At 42.5% G+C, this 18,287-nt stretch overlaps 2 protein-coding genes across 2 annotated transcripts in view; both read right to left on the reverse strand.

The window, feature by feature from the left end:
* The window catches only part of UHRF1BP1 (UHRF1 binding protein 1), a 54,142-nt gene extending 51,246 nt beyond the window's left edge, over positions 1-2,896 (reverse strand). The window contains exon 1 of the mRNA XM_029242553.1: positions 2,715-2,896. Within this exon, the coding sequence (XP_029098386.1) occupies positions 2,715-2,758 (44 nt within the window). The 5' untranslated portion in view covers positions 2,759-2,896. The remainder of the gene's footprint in view (positions 1-2,714) is intronic.
* Positions 2,897-17,018: 14,122 nt separating this feature from the next.
* The window catches only part of SNRPC (small nuclear ribonucleoprotein polypeptide C), a 12,684-nt gene continuing 11,415 nt past the window's right edge, over positions 17,019-18,287 (reverse strand). Inside the window, exon 6 of the mRNA XM_029241648.1 lies at positions 17,019-17,358. Within this exon, the coding sequence (XP_029097481.1) occupies positions 17,234-17,358 (125 nt within the window). The 3' untranslated portion in view covers positions 17,019-17,233. The remainder of the gene's footprint in view (positions 17,359-18,287) is intronic.

Genomic DNA, 18,287 nt, shown 5'->3' on the forward strand with positions numbered 1-18,287 from the left:
AGACCCATGTCCTAGCACTTTTCCAGGAGCCCTGAAATTGCAGCCCTGAATAACCTTCTCCCCCCACCTCCTCAGTCAACCACACAACCCTGAGGAAACAAGAAATTTCTCCCAATGTCTGTCACACCTATTCCTAATTCATCTAAAAGAGATACTTTGTTCACTAAGGATTCACTGAATGTGTCAGCATATACTATTAAAATTTTTCTTTAAAAACTCTATCTTCATAGAGGGTGCACAGAATATGAGTGCCCTATGGGGAAAGTATACCAGAATTAGAAAGGTGGGTTCTATTTCTCTACCTTTTTTTTTGGCCGGGCCATGGGGCTTGTGGGATCCTAGTTTCCGGACTAGGGATTGAACCGGGCCCTTGACAGTGAAAGCGCTGAGTCCTGACCACTGGACCGCCAGGGAACTCCCTCTATTTCTCTACCTTACCTTCCACTGCAACTTAGGCAAGTCATTTATCCTCCTAGGCTTTACCTTCCTCAGCCATAAAATGAGAGATTGAACTAGTCAAGGATTATTCAGGGCATTCACTCAAGATGCCTTATGGGGTTAAGGCATGTGCTTTAAGGGGTTCTTAACCCTCCCCCGCCCCAGGGAACTTACATAAAAAATTACTTGTTTGTGTATGTGGATTTTTCTGGAGAAGTCTATGGCTTATATCAAATTGTCACACAAGTTGTGGCCCCCAAAATAGCCATATCTCATGTTTTATTGAGCACTTACTATGTGCTAGGCACTGTACCAAGCCCTTGTGTATTAACTCATATAACCCTCACAATAACCCTTTGAGTTAGATACTATTATTATCCTCATTTTACAGTTAAAGAAAGTAAACCAAAAGGACTTCCCTGGCGGTCCTGTGGTTAAGACTTCACCTTCCAGTGCAGGGGTGAGGGTTCGATCCCTGGTGGGGGAGCTAGGATCCCCCATGACTGGGGCCAAAGAACCAAAACATAAAATAGAAGCAATATTGTAACAAACTCAATAAAGACTTTAAAAAAAAAAAAAGAAAGAAACCAGAAAGAGCCTGGGCTTTTAAACACAGTGCTATGTTAGGTAAGGTCATCTCTAAACTTTAAAATTCTCTGATTCTGTGTTCACTCAAATTAATGGTTTTCCTTTAGTTAAATTTTGTCTCATTTCACAATCATTAGTCCTACACATAAGTCTTTACACAGAACAACCAAATTTATGGAACACCCAAATGAATGTTACCTGAAAAACAATATACTAGGGAGTTAACCAAGTAAAGGGTCCAAAGGCACTTTCCAGCTCCAGCCTCCAATCTGCTTTTACTTTTAAAACATGGTGTGGTGATTAACCAAAAGATGTATCTGAATCTAATGACAAATTAAAGTCTAAAATCAAAGTAACAGTAAATTGGCCAGTGTCTGCCAGAAAAGGAGATGCAGTGACAGGAATAGTGTCTCACACACCACTCACCAAGGCAATGAGAAGACCAGGAATGACACATGAGTGCAAGGTCTTGGGTCCCATGGTGACTGGCTTCTCCCCCTACTCGCACCTCCTGAAAACCACTGACCACTGTGGAGCCAAGGGTTGGATCACTCTCCACGTGACAGACAACGGCTGTCTAAAGGTATTAAGGTATCACCAAGCCCCGCTTGGAATAAGGAGTGAAAACGAACTGAAAGGCTAGCTTCCAATTTTTGTGGACACCAGTTCTGACAACCTGCAATCGTAATCAGGGGTCAGCAGTCACCCAATTACACCTGAATTGTTTTGCCTATCACCTGGCTCGGGTCCAAATGACTTGAGGGACATCACATTGCTTAATAAATGACTGCAAAGTAGAAGTGGGCGTCGTTAGCTCTTTTCACAGGCTGTCAAAAAACCTCCACATCTTAAAGGGAAGGTTGTTGAAACTTTATGCCCAACTCTCATGGCCCTACTCCATTTAGTCTATATAAGGAGAAGAGAAGCAAAGGAAGGAGAAAGGAGATCAGAGGAACGGCCCTGGGTGCAAGGATTAGCTTTTTCAAGGGTGATGCAACAGGGTCAGCCAGACGATGAAGAGGAGCTGGGTGCTTCTGGGAAGGCGAAACCAGTGTCGGGGTTGGGAATCTGAACGGAATATGGGTTACGCGGGACTGGGTGACAGGGTTATTTAGAAGGGGCCGGGGAAGAAGGATCTAGCCCGGAGCAGAACTAGGAAGAGGAAGGCCGGGGTGGCGGTGGTGGGCGGGTCAAGAGGCGGGCAGACGGCCCCGAGGGAGGGGCAGCGGGTCCTCAGCCGAGAGGAAACACAGCGGGGCGGGCAGGAAAGGATGGAAACCGCAGGGTCCACGGAGTGACTGGCAGAGGGCCCAGGGGGCATGCAAGGGAGGACGGGGTGACCTGCCCGGCGGTGTGGGAACTGAGGGTGCGCGCAGCCGGTCAGGAGACCCTTGGGGTCGGGAGGACCGGGGGCTGTTAGGCTGGGGAGGAGAGCCTGGGCACCCGCGCAAGGGCAGGGGCGCCGGGTCCCGGAGGGCCCAGGGCCAGGGAAGAGCAGAGTGGTGACAACGTTCGGGGCCACCGGAGCGGGGAGGCGGCCATCCGGCTCGAGTTGAGGTGGGGATCGCCGCCGAGTCCCGGCCCGGGCTGAGGAGAGGGAGGCCGGCCAGGAGCACGGCGCCAGGGAGGAGGGTCGAAGGGGGAGAGGAAGGGCCCGCGACCGCTGGGGCCGGCGCTGGCGCTCTCACCGGGACAGGTGCTTCAGGATCTGCTTCTTAATGAGCCCGGCCATGCCGGAGCCGCGGCCCGCGTGGAAGGAAGGCGGGCAGCTATGTTCTCCTCAGCCGCCGAGAAGAGGCGGCCCCTCACCTCGCCGCGGCGCGGGGACCGGACGCCGCCGCCACAGCTGCCGCCATGGCGCCCTCCCGCCCCTGCCCCGGCGCCCCGAGCTCCACCACGATCCCACCCACCCGCGCGGCGACAAGGAGATCGCGCGCCTCCAGCCTGGCTCGCGGCTGCCCGGAGCGCGCGCTGTGGGAGGGGCGCGCGGCGGCGGCGGGGGCGCGCGCGGCGAGGGGCGGGGCGGGCGAGCTCTGAGCTCGCTCACTCCCCTCAGCCCCGCCCGCTGTCTGAAGCCGATGGAGATCTGAAGGACTTCGCCTCTGAACTGCAGGAGGTTCACACCCCGCAGTCTCCTTGAAGCATCAGGGAAAGGCGGCGTGTCTGTAATTTTTTGCAGGAATTAGCTAGATAATTCCACACCTCCTGGTCCGCTTCTCATTCATTTCCCTCACACGTTAACTCATTTGTTGAGCACCAGCTAACTGTACTGCAGGAATCGGGCTGGGGAGTGAAAAGTAGTCTCAAGGACCTCACAGGCCCATAGAACCACTGCGCTCTGCTGCTTTGTGCTGAAGAGTGAGAGGGGGACGCCTCGCCATCCTCTATGTGCCCCTCTTAGCCTTTACCTGGTTAACCAATGGATAATGTTTACTCAACACATATGAGATGTACTGCAGAGGTACCCACTCTCAAATGCTGGGGGCAGCTGAAAATAAGGCAGTAACTTTGACCAAGGGCTTTAGAGATCAACTTTGTTTTACAAATAAGGAGACTGAAGCCCAGGGGAAATAGTTGAAAGAGCTTACAGAAGGTCACAGCTACATAGTGAGACAAAAGACTAGAACCCAAGTGTTCTTACTCTCACTCAGTCCATACACTTAAAAGTGTAACCTATATGCGGGGGACACCTGTAGATTCAGGCAAAGGTGGGAAGGTGGCAGTTTTCTGGACTTAAATCGTCAAGCAAAAACCTAAGCAAAATACTCTCCGAGACAGGCTTATAGGAAATCTGGCCACCGGTTAATTTTAAGTTTATTCATTCTTGTAAATAGATAATACATGAACATAATACAAAAATCAAGATAAGCCTCCCCCCTCCCCTGTCCCTCAGCCATTCAATTCCCTTACACTAAACAACTGTTACCCCTTTCCCAAATTATGTTTTTGTTTTGTTTTAATTTATTTCATTTTATTTATTTTTGGCTGCATTGGGTCTTCGTTGCTGCGCTCGGGCTTTCTCTAGTTGCGGCGAGCGGGGGCTACTCTTCGTTGCGGTGCGCGGGCTTCTCATTGCGGTAGCTTCTCTTGTTGCAGAGCACGGGCTCTAGGTGCATGGGCTTCAGTAGTTGTGCTGTGCAGGCTTCAGTAGTTGTGGCACGCGGGCTCTAGAGTGCAGGCTCAGTAGCTGTTGGCGCACGGACTTAGTTGCTCCATAGCACGTGGGATCTTCCCGGACCCGGGCTCCAACCCGTGTCCCTAGCATTGGCAGGTGGATTCTTAACCACTGCGCCACCAGGGAAGCCCCCAAATTATGTTCTTAAAAGGGAACAAATCATCCTCAGCCTGGGTTCTCTACTATCCATTTTCCTCCATCAAGACTGCATAATCTATCATTATTTGTTCCTCTGCCCACTTCTCACCAGAATACATACCAGGGACCAATAGACCCCACGGAAGTAGAGATTTCTTGCCAGGATTATTGACCATAATAGCTCCTTCCCAATTCGGCTGTCACCTGCTGGGGCCTCAGGGCAATTTCTGCATTTCTTGCTCCTTTTCCTAGAGCACCCCAGCAGCTGACTGGATATCTGACATTAGCTATGTAAAACAAAACTTGCCTCAAGCTCAGAGACTCAGTATCCTTGTTGGATGATTCATCATGCCTGATGAATTAGATATTTTTATTGAAAGCAAAAACTCATGCTCTAAAAAAATATGGCCCTTCTAAGGACCACGGAATAGGAGAGTTCATACTCTCACCAATAGTATCGTGTTTACCTTTCCCTGCAATGCTAAGAATGCAAAGCATATAAAAACAAAAGGGATTTGGGGCCGATCTGTATTTTTTTTAAGGTTAAACATTTCATTTTGAAATGATTGTAGATTAACATTCAGTTAAAGTAAGAAATAATACAGAGATCCCTATACCCTTTACCCAGTTCCCCCCAATGGTAACATCTTGCAAAACTTTAGTACAATATCACAACCAAGATATTGATATTGATACATTCAGTGTACAGAATATTTCTTCCTGATATGAATCCCTTTTATTTCCTTTCCTTGCCTTATAGAGTGGGCTACCACTCCTGGCACTTTGTTTAATAGTACTGGTGACAGCAGACATCCTTTCTTTGTTTCCAAACTTAGGAGGAAAGCATTCATTCAGTCTTTCACCATTAAGTATAATGTTAACTGTAGATTTTTTTGTAGGTGCTCTTTTCAACTTAATGAAGTTCTCCTCTATTCCTATTTTTTCTGAGAGTTTTTATCAAGAATAAATGTTTAAGGACTTCCCCAACTGTCCAGTGACTAAGGCTCCACGCTTCCAATGCAGAGGGCCTGGGTTCGATTCCTGGTCAGGGAACTAGATCCCACATGCTGCAACTAAGAGTTTGCATGCCGCAACTAAAGATCCTGTACGCAGCAACTAAGACCCGGCAGAGCCAAATAAATAAATAAATACTTAAAAAATAAATAAAGGATGTGTTTAAAAAAAAAAAATAAGGATAGGGACTTCCCTGGTGGCAGAGTGGTTAAGAATCTGCCTGCCAATGCAGGGGACACGGGTTTGAGCTCTGGTCAGGGAAGATGCCACATGCTGTGGAGCAACTAAGCCCATGTGCCACAACTACTCATCCTGCACTCTAGAGTCTGCAAGCCACAACCACTGAGCCCACATGCCACAACTACTGCAGCCCGTGTGCCTAGAGCCTGTGTTCACAACAAAGAGGAGCCACCACAATGAGAAGCCTGCACACCGCAACAAAGAGTAGCCCCTGCTTACTGCAACTAGAGAAAGCCCACGTGCAGCCAATAAATTAATTTTTTTAAAGGAATAAATGTTTAATTTTTTTCAAAGGCTTTTTCTGCATTTAATGTTATGTAATTTTTTAGCCTGTTATCATGATGGATTACATTGTTTGACTTTTCAAATACTGAACCAGCTTGCATCCCTAGAGTAAACCCCATTTAAACATGGTGTATAATTACTTTTATATATTGATGAATTCTACTTGTCAATATTTGGTTAAGAATTTGTGTATACTTCCTCGATGGCTAATAATGTGGAATGCCTTTTCATGTGCTTATAGCCCATTTGTAAATCTTCTTTGGAGAAATGTCTATTCAGATCCTTTGTCCTTTTTTTTTTTTTTTTCATTTATTTTTGGCTGTGTTGGGTCTTCGGTGCCATGCACGGGCTTTCTCTAGTTGTGGAGAGTGGGGGCTACTCTTCATTGCAGTGCGCAGGCTTCTCATCGGGTGGCTTCTCTTGTTGCGGAGCACGGGCTCTAGGTATGCGGGCTTCAGTAGTTGTGGCTCATGGGATCTAGAGCACAGGCTCAGCAGTTGTGGCACACGGGCTCACTTGCTCCGCGGCATGTGGGATCTTCCCGGACCAGGGCTCAAACCAGTGTCCCCTGCATTGGCAGGCGGATTCCTAACCGCTGCACCACCAGGGAAGCCCCCCCTTGTCCATTTTTAAATTGGGCTGTCTTTTTATTATCAAGTTGCAATAGTTCTTTTTGTACTCTAGATACAAGTCCCTTATCAGATATATTATTTGCAAAAATTTTCTCCCATTGTCTTTTCATTTTCCTGACTGTAAACTTCGAAGCACAAAAATTTTTAATTTTGGTATCATTTATCTTTCTTTCTTTTATTGCTGTGTTTTTTGTGTTGTATCTAAGAAATCATTGCATAATCCAAAGTCATGAAAATTTACATGTATGTTTTCATCTAAAAGTTGTATAGTTTTAGCCCTTACATTTACTTGAAATGATCCATTTTGAGCTAATTTTTGTATATGGTGTGATGAAGGGAAACAATTTCATTATTTTGCACGTGGATATCTAGTTGTCTTAGCATCATTCATTGAAAAGAATATTCTTTCCCTATTGAATTATCTTGGTGAAAATCAGTTGCCATGTACCAGGAACTGACATAGGTTGTAGGTCAATTATACTTCAGAAACAAACTCATAGAAAAAGAGATCAGACTTGTGGTTACCAGAGGTGGGGGGTTGCGGGGGGAATGGGGAATTGGATGAAGGCAGTCAAAGGTACAAATTTGTTATAAGTAAATACTAGGGATATAATGTACAACATGATAAATATAATTAACATTGCAGCATGTTTTATATTGAAGTTGTTAACAAAGTAAATCCCAAGAGTTCTCATCACAAAGAAAAAAAATTTTTTCTATTTCTTCAAATTTGTATGTTTATGAAAGGATGGATCTTCACTATACTTATTGTGGCCATCATTTCATAATGTATGTGAGTCAAATCATTATACTGTACACCCAAAACTTATACAGTGCTCTATGTCAATTATATTTCAAAACTGGAAGTAAAATAATAATAATAATAATAATAATAGAAAAGCAATTGCCAATATAAGGGTTTATTTCTGAACTCTTAATTCTATTCCATTCATCTATATGTCTAATCTTATGCCAGTAACACAGTGTCTTGATGAGTGTAGCTTTGTAGTAAGTTTTTGGGGTTTTTGTAATAAATTTATTTTATTTATTTTTGGCTGTGTTTGGTCTTCTTTGCTGAGAGAAGGCTTTCTCAAGTTACACGGCGAGCGCGGGCTACTCTTTGCCGTGGTGCACGGTCTTCTCATTGTGGTGACTTCTCTTGTTGTGGAGCACAGGCTCTAGGCACGCAGGCTTCAGAAGTTGTGGCACGTGGCCTCAGTAGTTGTGGCTCATGGGCTTGTAGTAAGTTTTGAAATAAGGAATCTATAGTGTTTTTGAGTGTATAGCTTATAGTTGTACAGCTTTTGTTTGTCTAGGTATTACATTATTTATACAAACCTTATCACAGTCTACTGGTATTGCCACTTACCAGACATAATGAAGTATAGAAACCTTACCTCCCTTTATGTTCCTTTTTTCTCCTGGAGGTATAATTGTCTTAAATATTTCCTCCACATATGTTTAGAGCTGCATTAATCAGTGTTGTGATTTTTGCGTCAACCATCAAACGTAATTTAGAAAACTCAAGAAAAGTATACTGTACTTAACCATATTTTTGCTTACCATAGCCTTCCTACCTGATGTTATGAGATTCATTCATTTATTGTTTCCTTTCTGTTTAGAGAACTTTTTAGCCCTTCTTTTAGGGTATATCTGCTGGCAACAAATTCCCTTAGTTGTGCTTCATTGGAGAACAGGCTTATTTCCCATTCATTCCTGAAACACTATTTTCACTATATAGGATATAGAATTCTGGACTGATAGGTCTTCTCTTTCAGCACTTGAAAACTGTTTGCCACTTCCTTCTGGTGTCCATGGTTTCTGATGAGAAACTGCTGTCCTTCAAATTGTTTTCCCTCAAAAGTAAGGTGTCATTTTTCTCTGTGTGTTTTCAAATTTTTTGTTTTTAGTTTTCAGAAGTTTGACTGTGTCTTGGTGTAGATTTCTTTGAGTTATCCTGGTTGAGGTTCACTTCATCCACTGCAAACCTTTGGAAAGTTTTCAACCATTATTTGTTCCAGTACTTTTTTTGGCTCTTTCCTCTTTTCCTCTCCTGGAACTCTGACAATATGAATATTACATCTTCAGGGACCCACAGGTCCCTACAGCTCAGTTCATTTTCTTTTTTGTAAGTCTATTTTCTGTTGTTCAGATTGGGTATTTTTATTGTTTTATCAAGTGTTCTGATTATTTCGTGTTCCTGATTGTTTGCTGTTGAACCCATCCACTGAAATTTTTTACTTATTTGGGGGTTCCAAAATTTCCATTTGGTTCTTCTTTTTGCCTCCTACTTCTTTGCTGAGATTTTTTTTAAAATATTTATTTATTTGGCTGCACTGGGTCTTAGTTGCAGCATGCAGGATCCTCCTTGTGGTATACGGGATCTTTTTTTAGTTGCGGCATGCGAACTCTTAGTTGCAGCATGTGGGATCTAGTTCCCTGACCAGGGATTGAACCCGGGCCCCCTGCATTGGGAATGCGCAGTCTTAACCACTGGACCACCAGGGAAGTCCCCTTTGCTGAGATTTTCTATCTCTTCCTTTGTTTTGAGCATGTTCTTAATTGCTCATTGAAGCATTTTTATAATGTCTGCTCTAAAATCTTTGTCAAATAATTCTAGCATCTCTGTCATCTTGGTGTTGACATGTATTGATTGCATTTTTAAATTCAGTTTGAGATCTTCCTGGCTCTTGGTATGATAAGTGACTTTAAATTGAAACCTGGATATTTTCATATTATGTTCTGAGACTCTGGATCTTATTTAAACCTTCTGTTTTGCTGACTTTTTCTTGCAATGGCCTGGCAGAAGTGGGGAGGTGCCCTCCTGTTACTATCAGGTGGAGATAGGATTGCCCAATTAGCCTCCTTGGACACCCAAGGGAAGGGCTCCCCATTACTGCTGGGCTAAAGTGAAAGTTCTGGCTTTCCAGTAGGCCACAGCTAATACTTTTCCAGTGGGCAGTGACAGAGTGTTGGTACTGCTCCCCACAAGGCTTCCACTGGCATGGGGGTATGTGCAGCCTCATCACCACTGGGCATTGTTGAAAGTCCTTAAAGTCCTGACTAAGCATCTTCTGAAACTATATCAGTCAAGAGGGGGCAATGCCTTGTAACTGCCAGATAAGAATGATAATCCCAGCTCTTCTCTGATACCACCCTGGCAGGAACTTGGGGCACTTCATTATAGCCTCACAAGGGTGGAAGTGTAAGCTCCCCACTTGCCCTTTGTGGCATGGGTTGGGGTAGGGTAAGTTTTTTTCTATGGTGTTTGGCTGGAGTGGAGTGGTTATCGTCTAAAAGTTTTCTGTCTTGCTAAGCTGCCTCTTTTCTGGTCCTCTGGCTATAGGGAGCAGGCTTTTCTTGGGGAGTTTTTTGTCTGTTGCCCATTGGAGTTTCCTGGTTACCAGCTTCTTCAGCTCCAAGTCTGGCACCTTTGAGGCAAAAAGAAAATCCAGACAGGTCACTGTGTTCTTCCTTGGGTCCCAGGTTCCCTAGCAGTTCTGCCTTCTTCTCTCCACCTTTCAGAGTTTCTTATGCTTGTTTTTTAATATAATGTTCAGGGTTTTAGTAATAAGAATAGAGAAATGTACACCTATTCCATCTTTCTGGAAGCAGAAGTTCATACATTTTAAAAAACTTATTTCAAAATAATTATAGATTCACAGAAAGTTAAGATAATACAGAGAAGCCCCATGTGCCCTTCACTCACTTTCCAGCAATGGTTATATTTTACACAACTACAGTACAATATAAAACCCAGGAAACTGATATTGGGGTGTGTGTGTGTATAATTCTGTCATTCATTATGTGTGTAGACTTGTGTAACCACTAGCACAATAAAGATACAGAACTATTTCATCACCACAAAGATCTCCCTCATGCTACCGCTTTATAGTCATTCCCTGCTCCCTGCTAACCCCAACACCATTCCTAACCCTTGGCAACTACTAATTTCTTCTTCATCTCAATAATTGTGTCATTTATATAGATGGAATCATGCAGTAGGTGACCTTTTCAGGCTGGCTTTTTTCACTCAGCATACTGCCCTTGAGATCCATCCAAATTGTATCAATAGTTCATTCTTTTTTACTCCTGAGTCATATTCCACAATCCATATAGTTTTAAAAGACCTAGGTGATCACTTTATTTCAGACCCAGTAACTTCACTCACCTGCTTGGCAGGACAGCCACATCTCTAAATTCATGATTAGGGACTTCCCTATTGGTCTAGTGGTTCAGATTCGGTGCTTTCACTGCCATGGCCCAGGTTCAATCCCTGATCAGGAAACTGAGATCCCATAAGCCGTGCAGTGCAGCCAAAAAAAAACCATGATGAAACATTCATTTGTACATACTGTGCTTTGTATGGAACAAAAGAGGACATACACAATGCCCAAACAAAGATAAGACTATGCAGGGCTTCCCTGGGGGCGCAGAGGTTTAGAGTTCACCTGCCGATGCAGGGGACACAGGTTCATGCCCCGGTCCTGGAAGATCCCACATGCCACGGAGCGGCTGGGCCGTGAACCATGGCCGCTGAGCCTGTGCGTCCGGAGCCTGTGCTCTGCAATGGGAGAGGCCACAACAGTGAGAGGCCTGCGTACCGCAAAAAAAAAAAAAAAAAAAAAAAAGATAAGACTATGCAAACAATGAAAGGTAGTTTTATAGAAGACTCAAGAGCAAGAGGGTTGAGTAGCAAAGAGATGGTATTGCTGTCTGTAAGGATTCTTGAGAGCAGTTTCTAGTTTGTGGTAGTTATGACTTTAAAAACAACTTGAGGGGAACTTCCCTGGTGGTGCAGTGGTTAAGAATCTGCCTGACAATGCAGGGGACACGTGTTCAAGCCCTGGTCCAGGAAGATCCCACATGCCGCGGAGCAACTGAGCCTGTGCGCCACAATTACCGAGCCTGTGCTCTAGAGCCCGCGAACCACAACTACTGAGGCCAGCATGCCTAGAGCCCACGCTCCACAACAAGAAAAGCCACCCAATGAGAAGCCTGCGCACTGCAACGAAGAGTAGCCCCTACTCAACAACTAGAGAAAGCCCACGCACGGCAATGAAGACCCAATGCAGCCAGAAACAAAAAATAAATTAATTAATTAAAAAACATATATATATTACTTTCCTCCTGGAGTATCTCTTTTATCAGTCAGGTAGGTTCAGCTGCATGTAACAGAAAACTCAAGATAATGTGTGACCTTAATAAAAAAGATGTTTACTTCTCTTCCAGGTAAAAGAAGTTTAACTTAGAAGTACATGGCAGCTCTTCAATCTTTAGGACCTATGCTCCTTCTATCTTGCTAACACCATCCTTAGTTGCCAATTCATGGTCCAAGATGTTGCTTGCATTTCAAGCAAACATCATATCCACATTCCTGTCAACAGAAAAGAGAAAGGGCAGAAAAAAAAGGCATGTTCTCTCCTGCCACATGGCCTCACCTAGTTACGAGCTGTGGGAAATGTGCTACCACCCATTGCTGATGGTCATGCATACTGATAAAAATTAGGCATTCTCTTATTAAAGATACTAAGAGATACTGGGGTAGGCAATTAGTAATGTCTAACTGCCACTCTAGGCTCTATTGTTATTCTTTTTGTCCTCCTCACATGCTTCTCTCTCTAGCAGAGCCCTGAGAGATAAAAGGGATGATGAGGGGGAAAATATAGCATTTGAGTGTAGAGGTAAAATTCTTTGTCCTACTTTTTATTTCTATATTCTTTCAACAAGCATCCCCAGAAAGTACTAGGATGTGATGTACAGGCAAAGAGGAGGGGGGAAGGATTAAGAGACCTGTTTCTCAGGGTCATTGTGAAAGCTAAGTACTTACAAAGGGCTTTGAGATCTTGGCCTCAGGTGCTGAGTTCAAAGTCGCATCATCATATGAGGACGTAAGTCATCTTATGGGCTTTTCTTTTTCAAGAATGTGAAACCAGTTTGCCTTTATTTTTTGGCTGTGCCACACAGCATGTGGGATCTTAGTTCCCCAAGCAGGGATTGAACCCACACGCCCTGCAACGGGAGCTCGGAATCTTAACCACTGGACCGCCACGGAAGTCCCCTTAGGGGCTTTTCTTAATTGGCAACCGGGGAAAGATACTTATTCAAAAGGAACAAGTATGGAGAATTTGGACAATCACCTGGTAGGTGATCAAAATTACTGTTACCAATGAGGGGCGGATGCTTGTGTGCCTGCCTACAGATGTGATATTCCAGGGATGCAACTGAGGACATGTACCAAACTGTAATCATGAGGAAACATCAGGCAAACCCAAAATGAGAAATGAGGAACATCCTATTAAACAAAAGCCAGTGAAATAATCAGTGTCATAAAAGACAAAAGAGAGGCTGAGGAATTGTTCTAGATTAAAAGTAGACTAAGGAGATGTGACAAAAAATTAAAGTACATGATTCCAGAGAGGATTCTCTACAGGAAAGGGGAAAAAAATACAAGGACAATGTTGGATCAGTGGGCAAAAATGAAACATGGTTGGTAGATTAAATTTTTTTTTTTTTGCGGTACACGGGCCTCTCACTGTTGTGGCCTCTCCCGTTGTGCAGCACAGGCTCCAGACGCGCAGGCCCAGCAGCCATGGCTCACGGGCCAAGCCGCTCTGTGGCATGTGGGATCCTCCCGGACCAGGGCACGAACCTGTGTCCCCTGCATCAGCAGGTGGACTCTCAACCACTGCGCCACCAGGGAAGACCTAGATTAAATTATTGAATCAAGGTTGATAACTAAACCACAGTTGTATAAGAGAATATACTTATTCTTAGGAAATACACACTTAAATATTTATGGTAAAGGGTATGATACAAGCAATTTACTCTCAAATGGTTCAGAATAAAAAAGAATGTATATATATGGAGAGAGAGAGAGCACAAGCACAAATGATAAAGCAAATGAGGTGAAATACTAACAGGTAACAAAAGGTGATGGGTGATTCTGATTAAAGGGTATGTAAGTGTTCTTTGTGCAGTTCTTAAACTTTTCTGTAAGTTTGAAATCTACCACCCTGACCCTTAAAGAGCAAGAACAATAAGGATCATTCGGACTTTTTTATTCCTGCACTTGTCTGATGAACTATTCTAGATGCTGAATTTGATCCTGTGCCAGAAAGTCTAACCTTTAAATTTTCAATTGGCAGGGAAAGAAATGTCTTCAATTAGTTAATGTTTATTAAGGTTTTCATGTAAAACAATATACCAGGCAAGCCTTCGGGACACCTCTGTCAGAGGAACAAGTATGGAGAATTTGGACAATCAACTGGTAGGTGATCAAAATTACTAGAGTAAATAGTAATTTACTGAATAAATTACTATTAGTAATAGTGATTTAGTATTAGTAGATAGTAATTTACTAATACTAATTTACTAATAAATTACCTTAGTAAAATTACTAAGGTAGGCCAGGCTTTTTTCTTCTGTTCACCAAGTGAAAGATACCATCTGACCGAAGCTATGTAATTGGGACAAGCACTTAATCATCACTGGACTTTTTCCATACAGGATGACCAAGTTAGCCTGTGGTTCTATGCAAGGATCCCATTTCTCATGCAGCCTGGAATCAAGAGGCCTGGCATGCTGACAAAACCATTAAAGCCATGCAGTAGACATGATGACAGCTTGGACTTTTTTTTTATACAGCAGGTTCTTATTAGTTATCCATTTTATACATATTCGTGTATATATGTCAATCCCAATCTCCCAAATCATCCCACCACCACCCCCCTGCCACCACTTTCCCCCCTTGGTGTCCATACGTTTGTTCTCTACATCTGTGTCTCTATCTCTATTTCTACCCTGCAAGCCGGTTCATCTGTACCATTTTTCTAGGTTCCACATACATGCGTTAATACACGGTATTTGTTTTTCTCTTTCTGACTTACTTCACTCCATGACAGTCTCTAGGTCCATCCACGTCTCTACAAATGACCCAATTTCGTTCCTTTTTATGGCTAAGTAATATTCCATTGTATATATGTACCACATCTTCTTTATCCGTTTGTCTGTCAATGGGCATTTAGGTTGCTTCCATGACCTGGCTATTGTAAATAGTGCTGTGTACCTATACAAATGCTCACATTACAGTTGACTCATATTTTAGAATTAAAACCAGATGTCTAAAGGCATAAATCAATAGCAGTAAGTTTATCTTCTTTATAGCCTCTTACAAAGGAAATGTCTTATGATCATTCATTATAATAATAGTTAGCCCTAGAAGGAGTTAATAAACAAAATAAAAAGAACCTTCCTTAGAACTATTTATTCCTACTTTTGTTCACTGTAGTTAAAACTTGTTAAACTTTTAAGTCATCATATTGTTTTTCTGAAGCTATGTAAAACACTTTCTTCAAAGACTAGCAATGTTTCTAGGGTGGATATTCAACCTTAAAAAATACTGTGGAAAAAGCTTCCTTTTAGGAAAACCTGGGTTGTTTTCTGTGTATCCACAGGCTCTTTACCCTGAGCCTCACAGAGCTATACAAAACAGAAACTTGCTGAGTCATATATAAGCTCGCTTGGCACAGTTTCCCCTAACAAACTGTTAAGTCTGCAGAAGATTTTAAAAACAAATCTGAGCTATAAAAGTCATATAAACTATCAATTTCTGAGACTTAAGTCCTCCTTAAAATGATGTGACAATAAAAAACTAAAAGGCAACAAGTAGTCCTGGCAAAAGCTCAGACTAGGAAGTTGACTCAGCTCCTACAGAGGCTGGGCATAAAGATCATCTCACTGTAAGGATATCTATTTCTAACCTCTTGTTTACCTAGATATGGTGATTTATTTGCCTAAATTAGCTTCTCTTCAAAATATTCATGAGTTTCTAGGGAAGAAAAGTAATCTACCCATTGTCATTTTAATTTCTAGCTACAAATCTTTTCAAAATTATAGACACATACATAGAGTTATACTCTATTTTTTTTTTAAATTTATTTATGTGGTTGGGCCGGGTCTTAGTTGCAGCAGGCGGGCTCCTTAGTTGTGGCATGCGAACTCTTAGTTGCAGCATGCATGGGGGATCTAGTTCCCTGACCAGGGATGGAACCCGGGCCCCCTGCATTGGGAGCGGAGTCTTAACCACTGCGCCACCAGGGAAGTCCCCAGAGTTACAATCCTGAGTAAAATAGATCCTAAGACAGAGTTTGCCAAACCCACTAATAATAATCAAAATTTCCTAGGGAGCTTTCCCAAAATGCAAATTTCCTAACCCTAAACCAGATATATGGAATCAAAATCTGGCATCTTTATTTTGGAAAAGGTCCTCCATAATTCTGATCACCAGGCCAGGTTGTAAACTGCTGGTTTAGGGCACCCTCTAACCATCACTATAACAATAACCTCAGACGGGAAAGGTGGCTTCTTTTGTTTTTTTTTAAATAGCTAATGATTCAAAATCCAAAAGATACAAAAAGGTGGCAAACCTTTCTCCTTCATCCCTGTCCCCCAGCCACCCATTTACTCTTCATAGGCAACCAATATCTCCAGCTGCTGATCTGTCCTTCCAGAGATCCTTTAAGCACACACAGGCACATACAGGTATCTCCTTTACAAAAGGATAGCAGCAAACAATACATTGTTATGTGAACAAACCAAAGTGCAGGGCAATGTGTATCTCGGAGTTCTTTCCCCATCAGTATAGAACTTCCTTATTCTGTTTTAACAAGCATGGTACATGCCACTTCGTGGATGTAACGTACTTGATAAATCAGTCCCCTTTCACTGGACACCTATGTGATTTCCAGTCTCTTGCTATAACGCATAATCTTGTACACAAGTCATTTCGTACATGTGCAAGTCTATCTGTAGGATAAATTCCTAGACATAGAAACACTATGTCAAAGGATACAAGTATTGTAATTCTGAGCGATACTGCCAAATTGCCCTCCCCAGAGGTTATACAATTTTCACTCCTACCTGTAGTATGAAATAGTTTAGATTTTACACTGAGCTGAATATGAACAGTGGCGATGGCTTACTTTCTAGATGCCTCCCTGAAAATATCCTCCTTTTATAGCCTAGTAACAAATAACATTCTGCAAACACTTTCTGCACCATGAAAATCTGCATAGTTTTCTCATTACTAATAGAACATTTTCTGACTATTTGAAGTCCAAGAAAAAGAGGAGCTGAGTGAAAGGAGGTTAAGGCAATTCTTGCTGCTGTTAGCTGACATGCACTCACCGTGAAGCCTTTTTCCCTACTTTAGCATAAAAGAATTAAAATTTTCCACTCACTACACAAAGTATTATTAATGTGAAAAATTAACCAGGTGCTGTTTATTATTTTAATCAACAAAAGCTCTACAAGTGTTGGATTTACCAGTTTTTGCACAAGAAAACTTTACTAAATAAAGACAAGGTGCCCAAAGGGACCCACTCTACAGCTAAGGGAAAATAATGTCATACAGAGGGCATGCTGAAGAAAGAATGAGCTAGAGAAACACAACTGGACTCGCCTTTATAATACAAAAAGAATACAGAAGGGAGAAAAAAGGGAACACATTTTTAACTAAAAGAATTGACAATTTTATTTTCACATTTCACAATACAAATGAAAATTGCTTTTTCTGTCCCACCACTCCCCTCCAAAACTACTCTTTGATAGGAAGGGGGAGCAAGTCTTCCTTGTCATCCTGTTAGAAAACATCCCGAGTCACAGCACCATGATCTCCTGGTGAAGTAATATAAAACTGATATAAAGAGGTTCCCCAATCTCCTTATCTGTCTGGTCGAGTCATTCCTGGCCGGGTGGGCACCATCATGGGACGGGCAGGAGGTCTCATCATTGGGGGCCCAGGCATCATTGGCATGTGGCCTCCCATAGGCGGCCTCATTCCAGGAGCTGCAGGTAAAACAAAGAAAAGGAAAAAAGACAGTCAAAAATACTACTTAGGAGAGCTTGATGGGACTTCAATAAAAGACATAAAAGTAGCCCCCCCTGCAAAATGCTGGAAAAAAGACATACTTGACAGAAGAAATGCAACAAATTCATCACATCTGTAAATTACTTAGACATTCTCAAACAAAAAACAAAAAGGTCAACACAAGAACCATATGGGAATCATGATCTAATGATAGTAAGGGGGAAACTATTAATAGACTGCTTTCCAGAAATCACCAGGGACTAGTTCCCTAAATTGACCTTTTTTCTCACTCAGGGAAATTCACAACCAAGTCACATGTTAGTCAGCTCTTTTAATCAGTTCTATCCACCATATAACCAGGAGCTATTTCATGAATGTACACAGGCACGGAGGACAATCTTACCACTAAGCGTTTGTTCGGAGTTGTAGGAAAGGTGAGCAGGAGGCCCATGCTGAGAACCTGTTAGTAACCATACTTAGCTCAAGTCAAGAAAAATAATAGACAATAATGTGATTTATAACAATTAGCACACACACACAAATCTGATTTTTCTAATACATTTCAGAAACTATTAATAAGTTTTTTTTTAAGTGTCCCATCAATACACCAGCCAAATAAATGAGTCAGGGAAGGGAGGGCAAGCAGACAGGTGAGGGTTGGGGAGGAATACAGGCAGCTTCACAGGAGTGGTAATGTTCTACTTCCTCAGCTGGGTGGTGGGTTCATGGTATTAATTGTATCACTACGCCTTATAATTTTCATGTTACATATCTTCTTTTTAAATATCAAATTTTACCTAATTATTTATTTTCAACTAAATCATTTTGATTAAAGGCTTGCAATAAATGCTTCAAAAGAAAACTATATTTAAAGTTGAATATAGCCTTATCACAAAAAGTAAAACAC

The sequence above is a fragment of the Monodon monoceros genome, unplaced genomic scaffold (genome assembly GCF_005190385.1).
Source record: "Monodon monoceros isolate NGI ecotype Baffin Bay Population unplaced genomic scaffold, NGI_Narwhal_1 Super_Scaffold_3, whole genome shotgun sequence".
NCBI classification, from domain to species: domain Eukaryota; kingdom Metazoa; phylum Chordata; class Mammalia; order Artiodactyla; family Monodontidae; genus Monodon; species Monodon monoceros.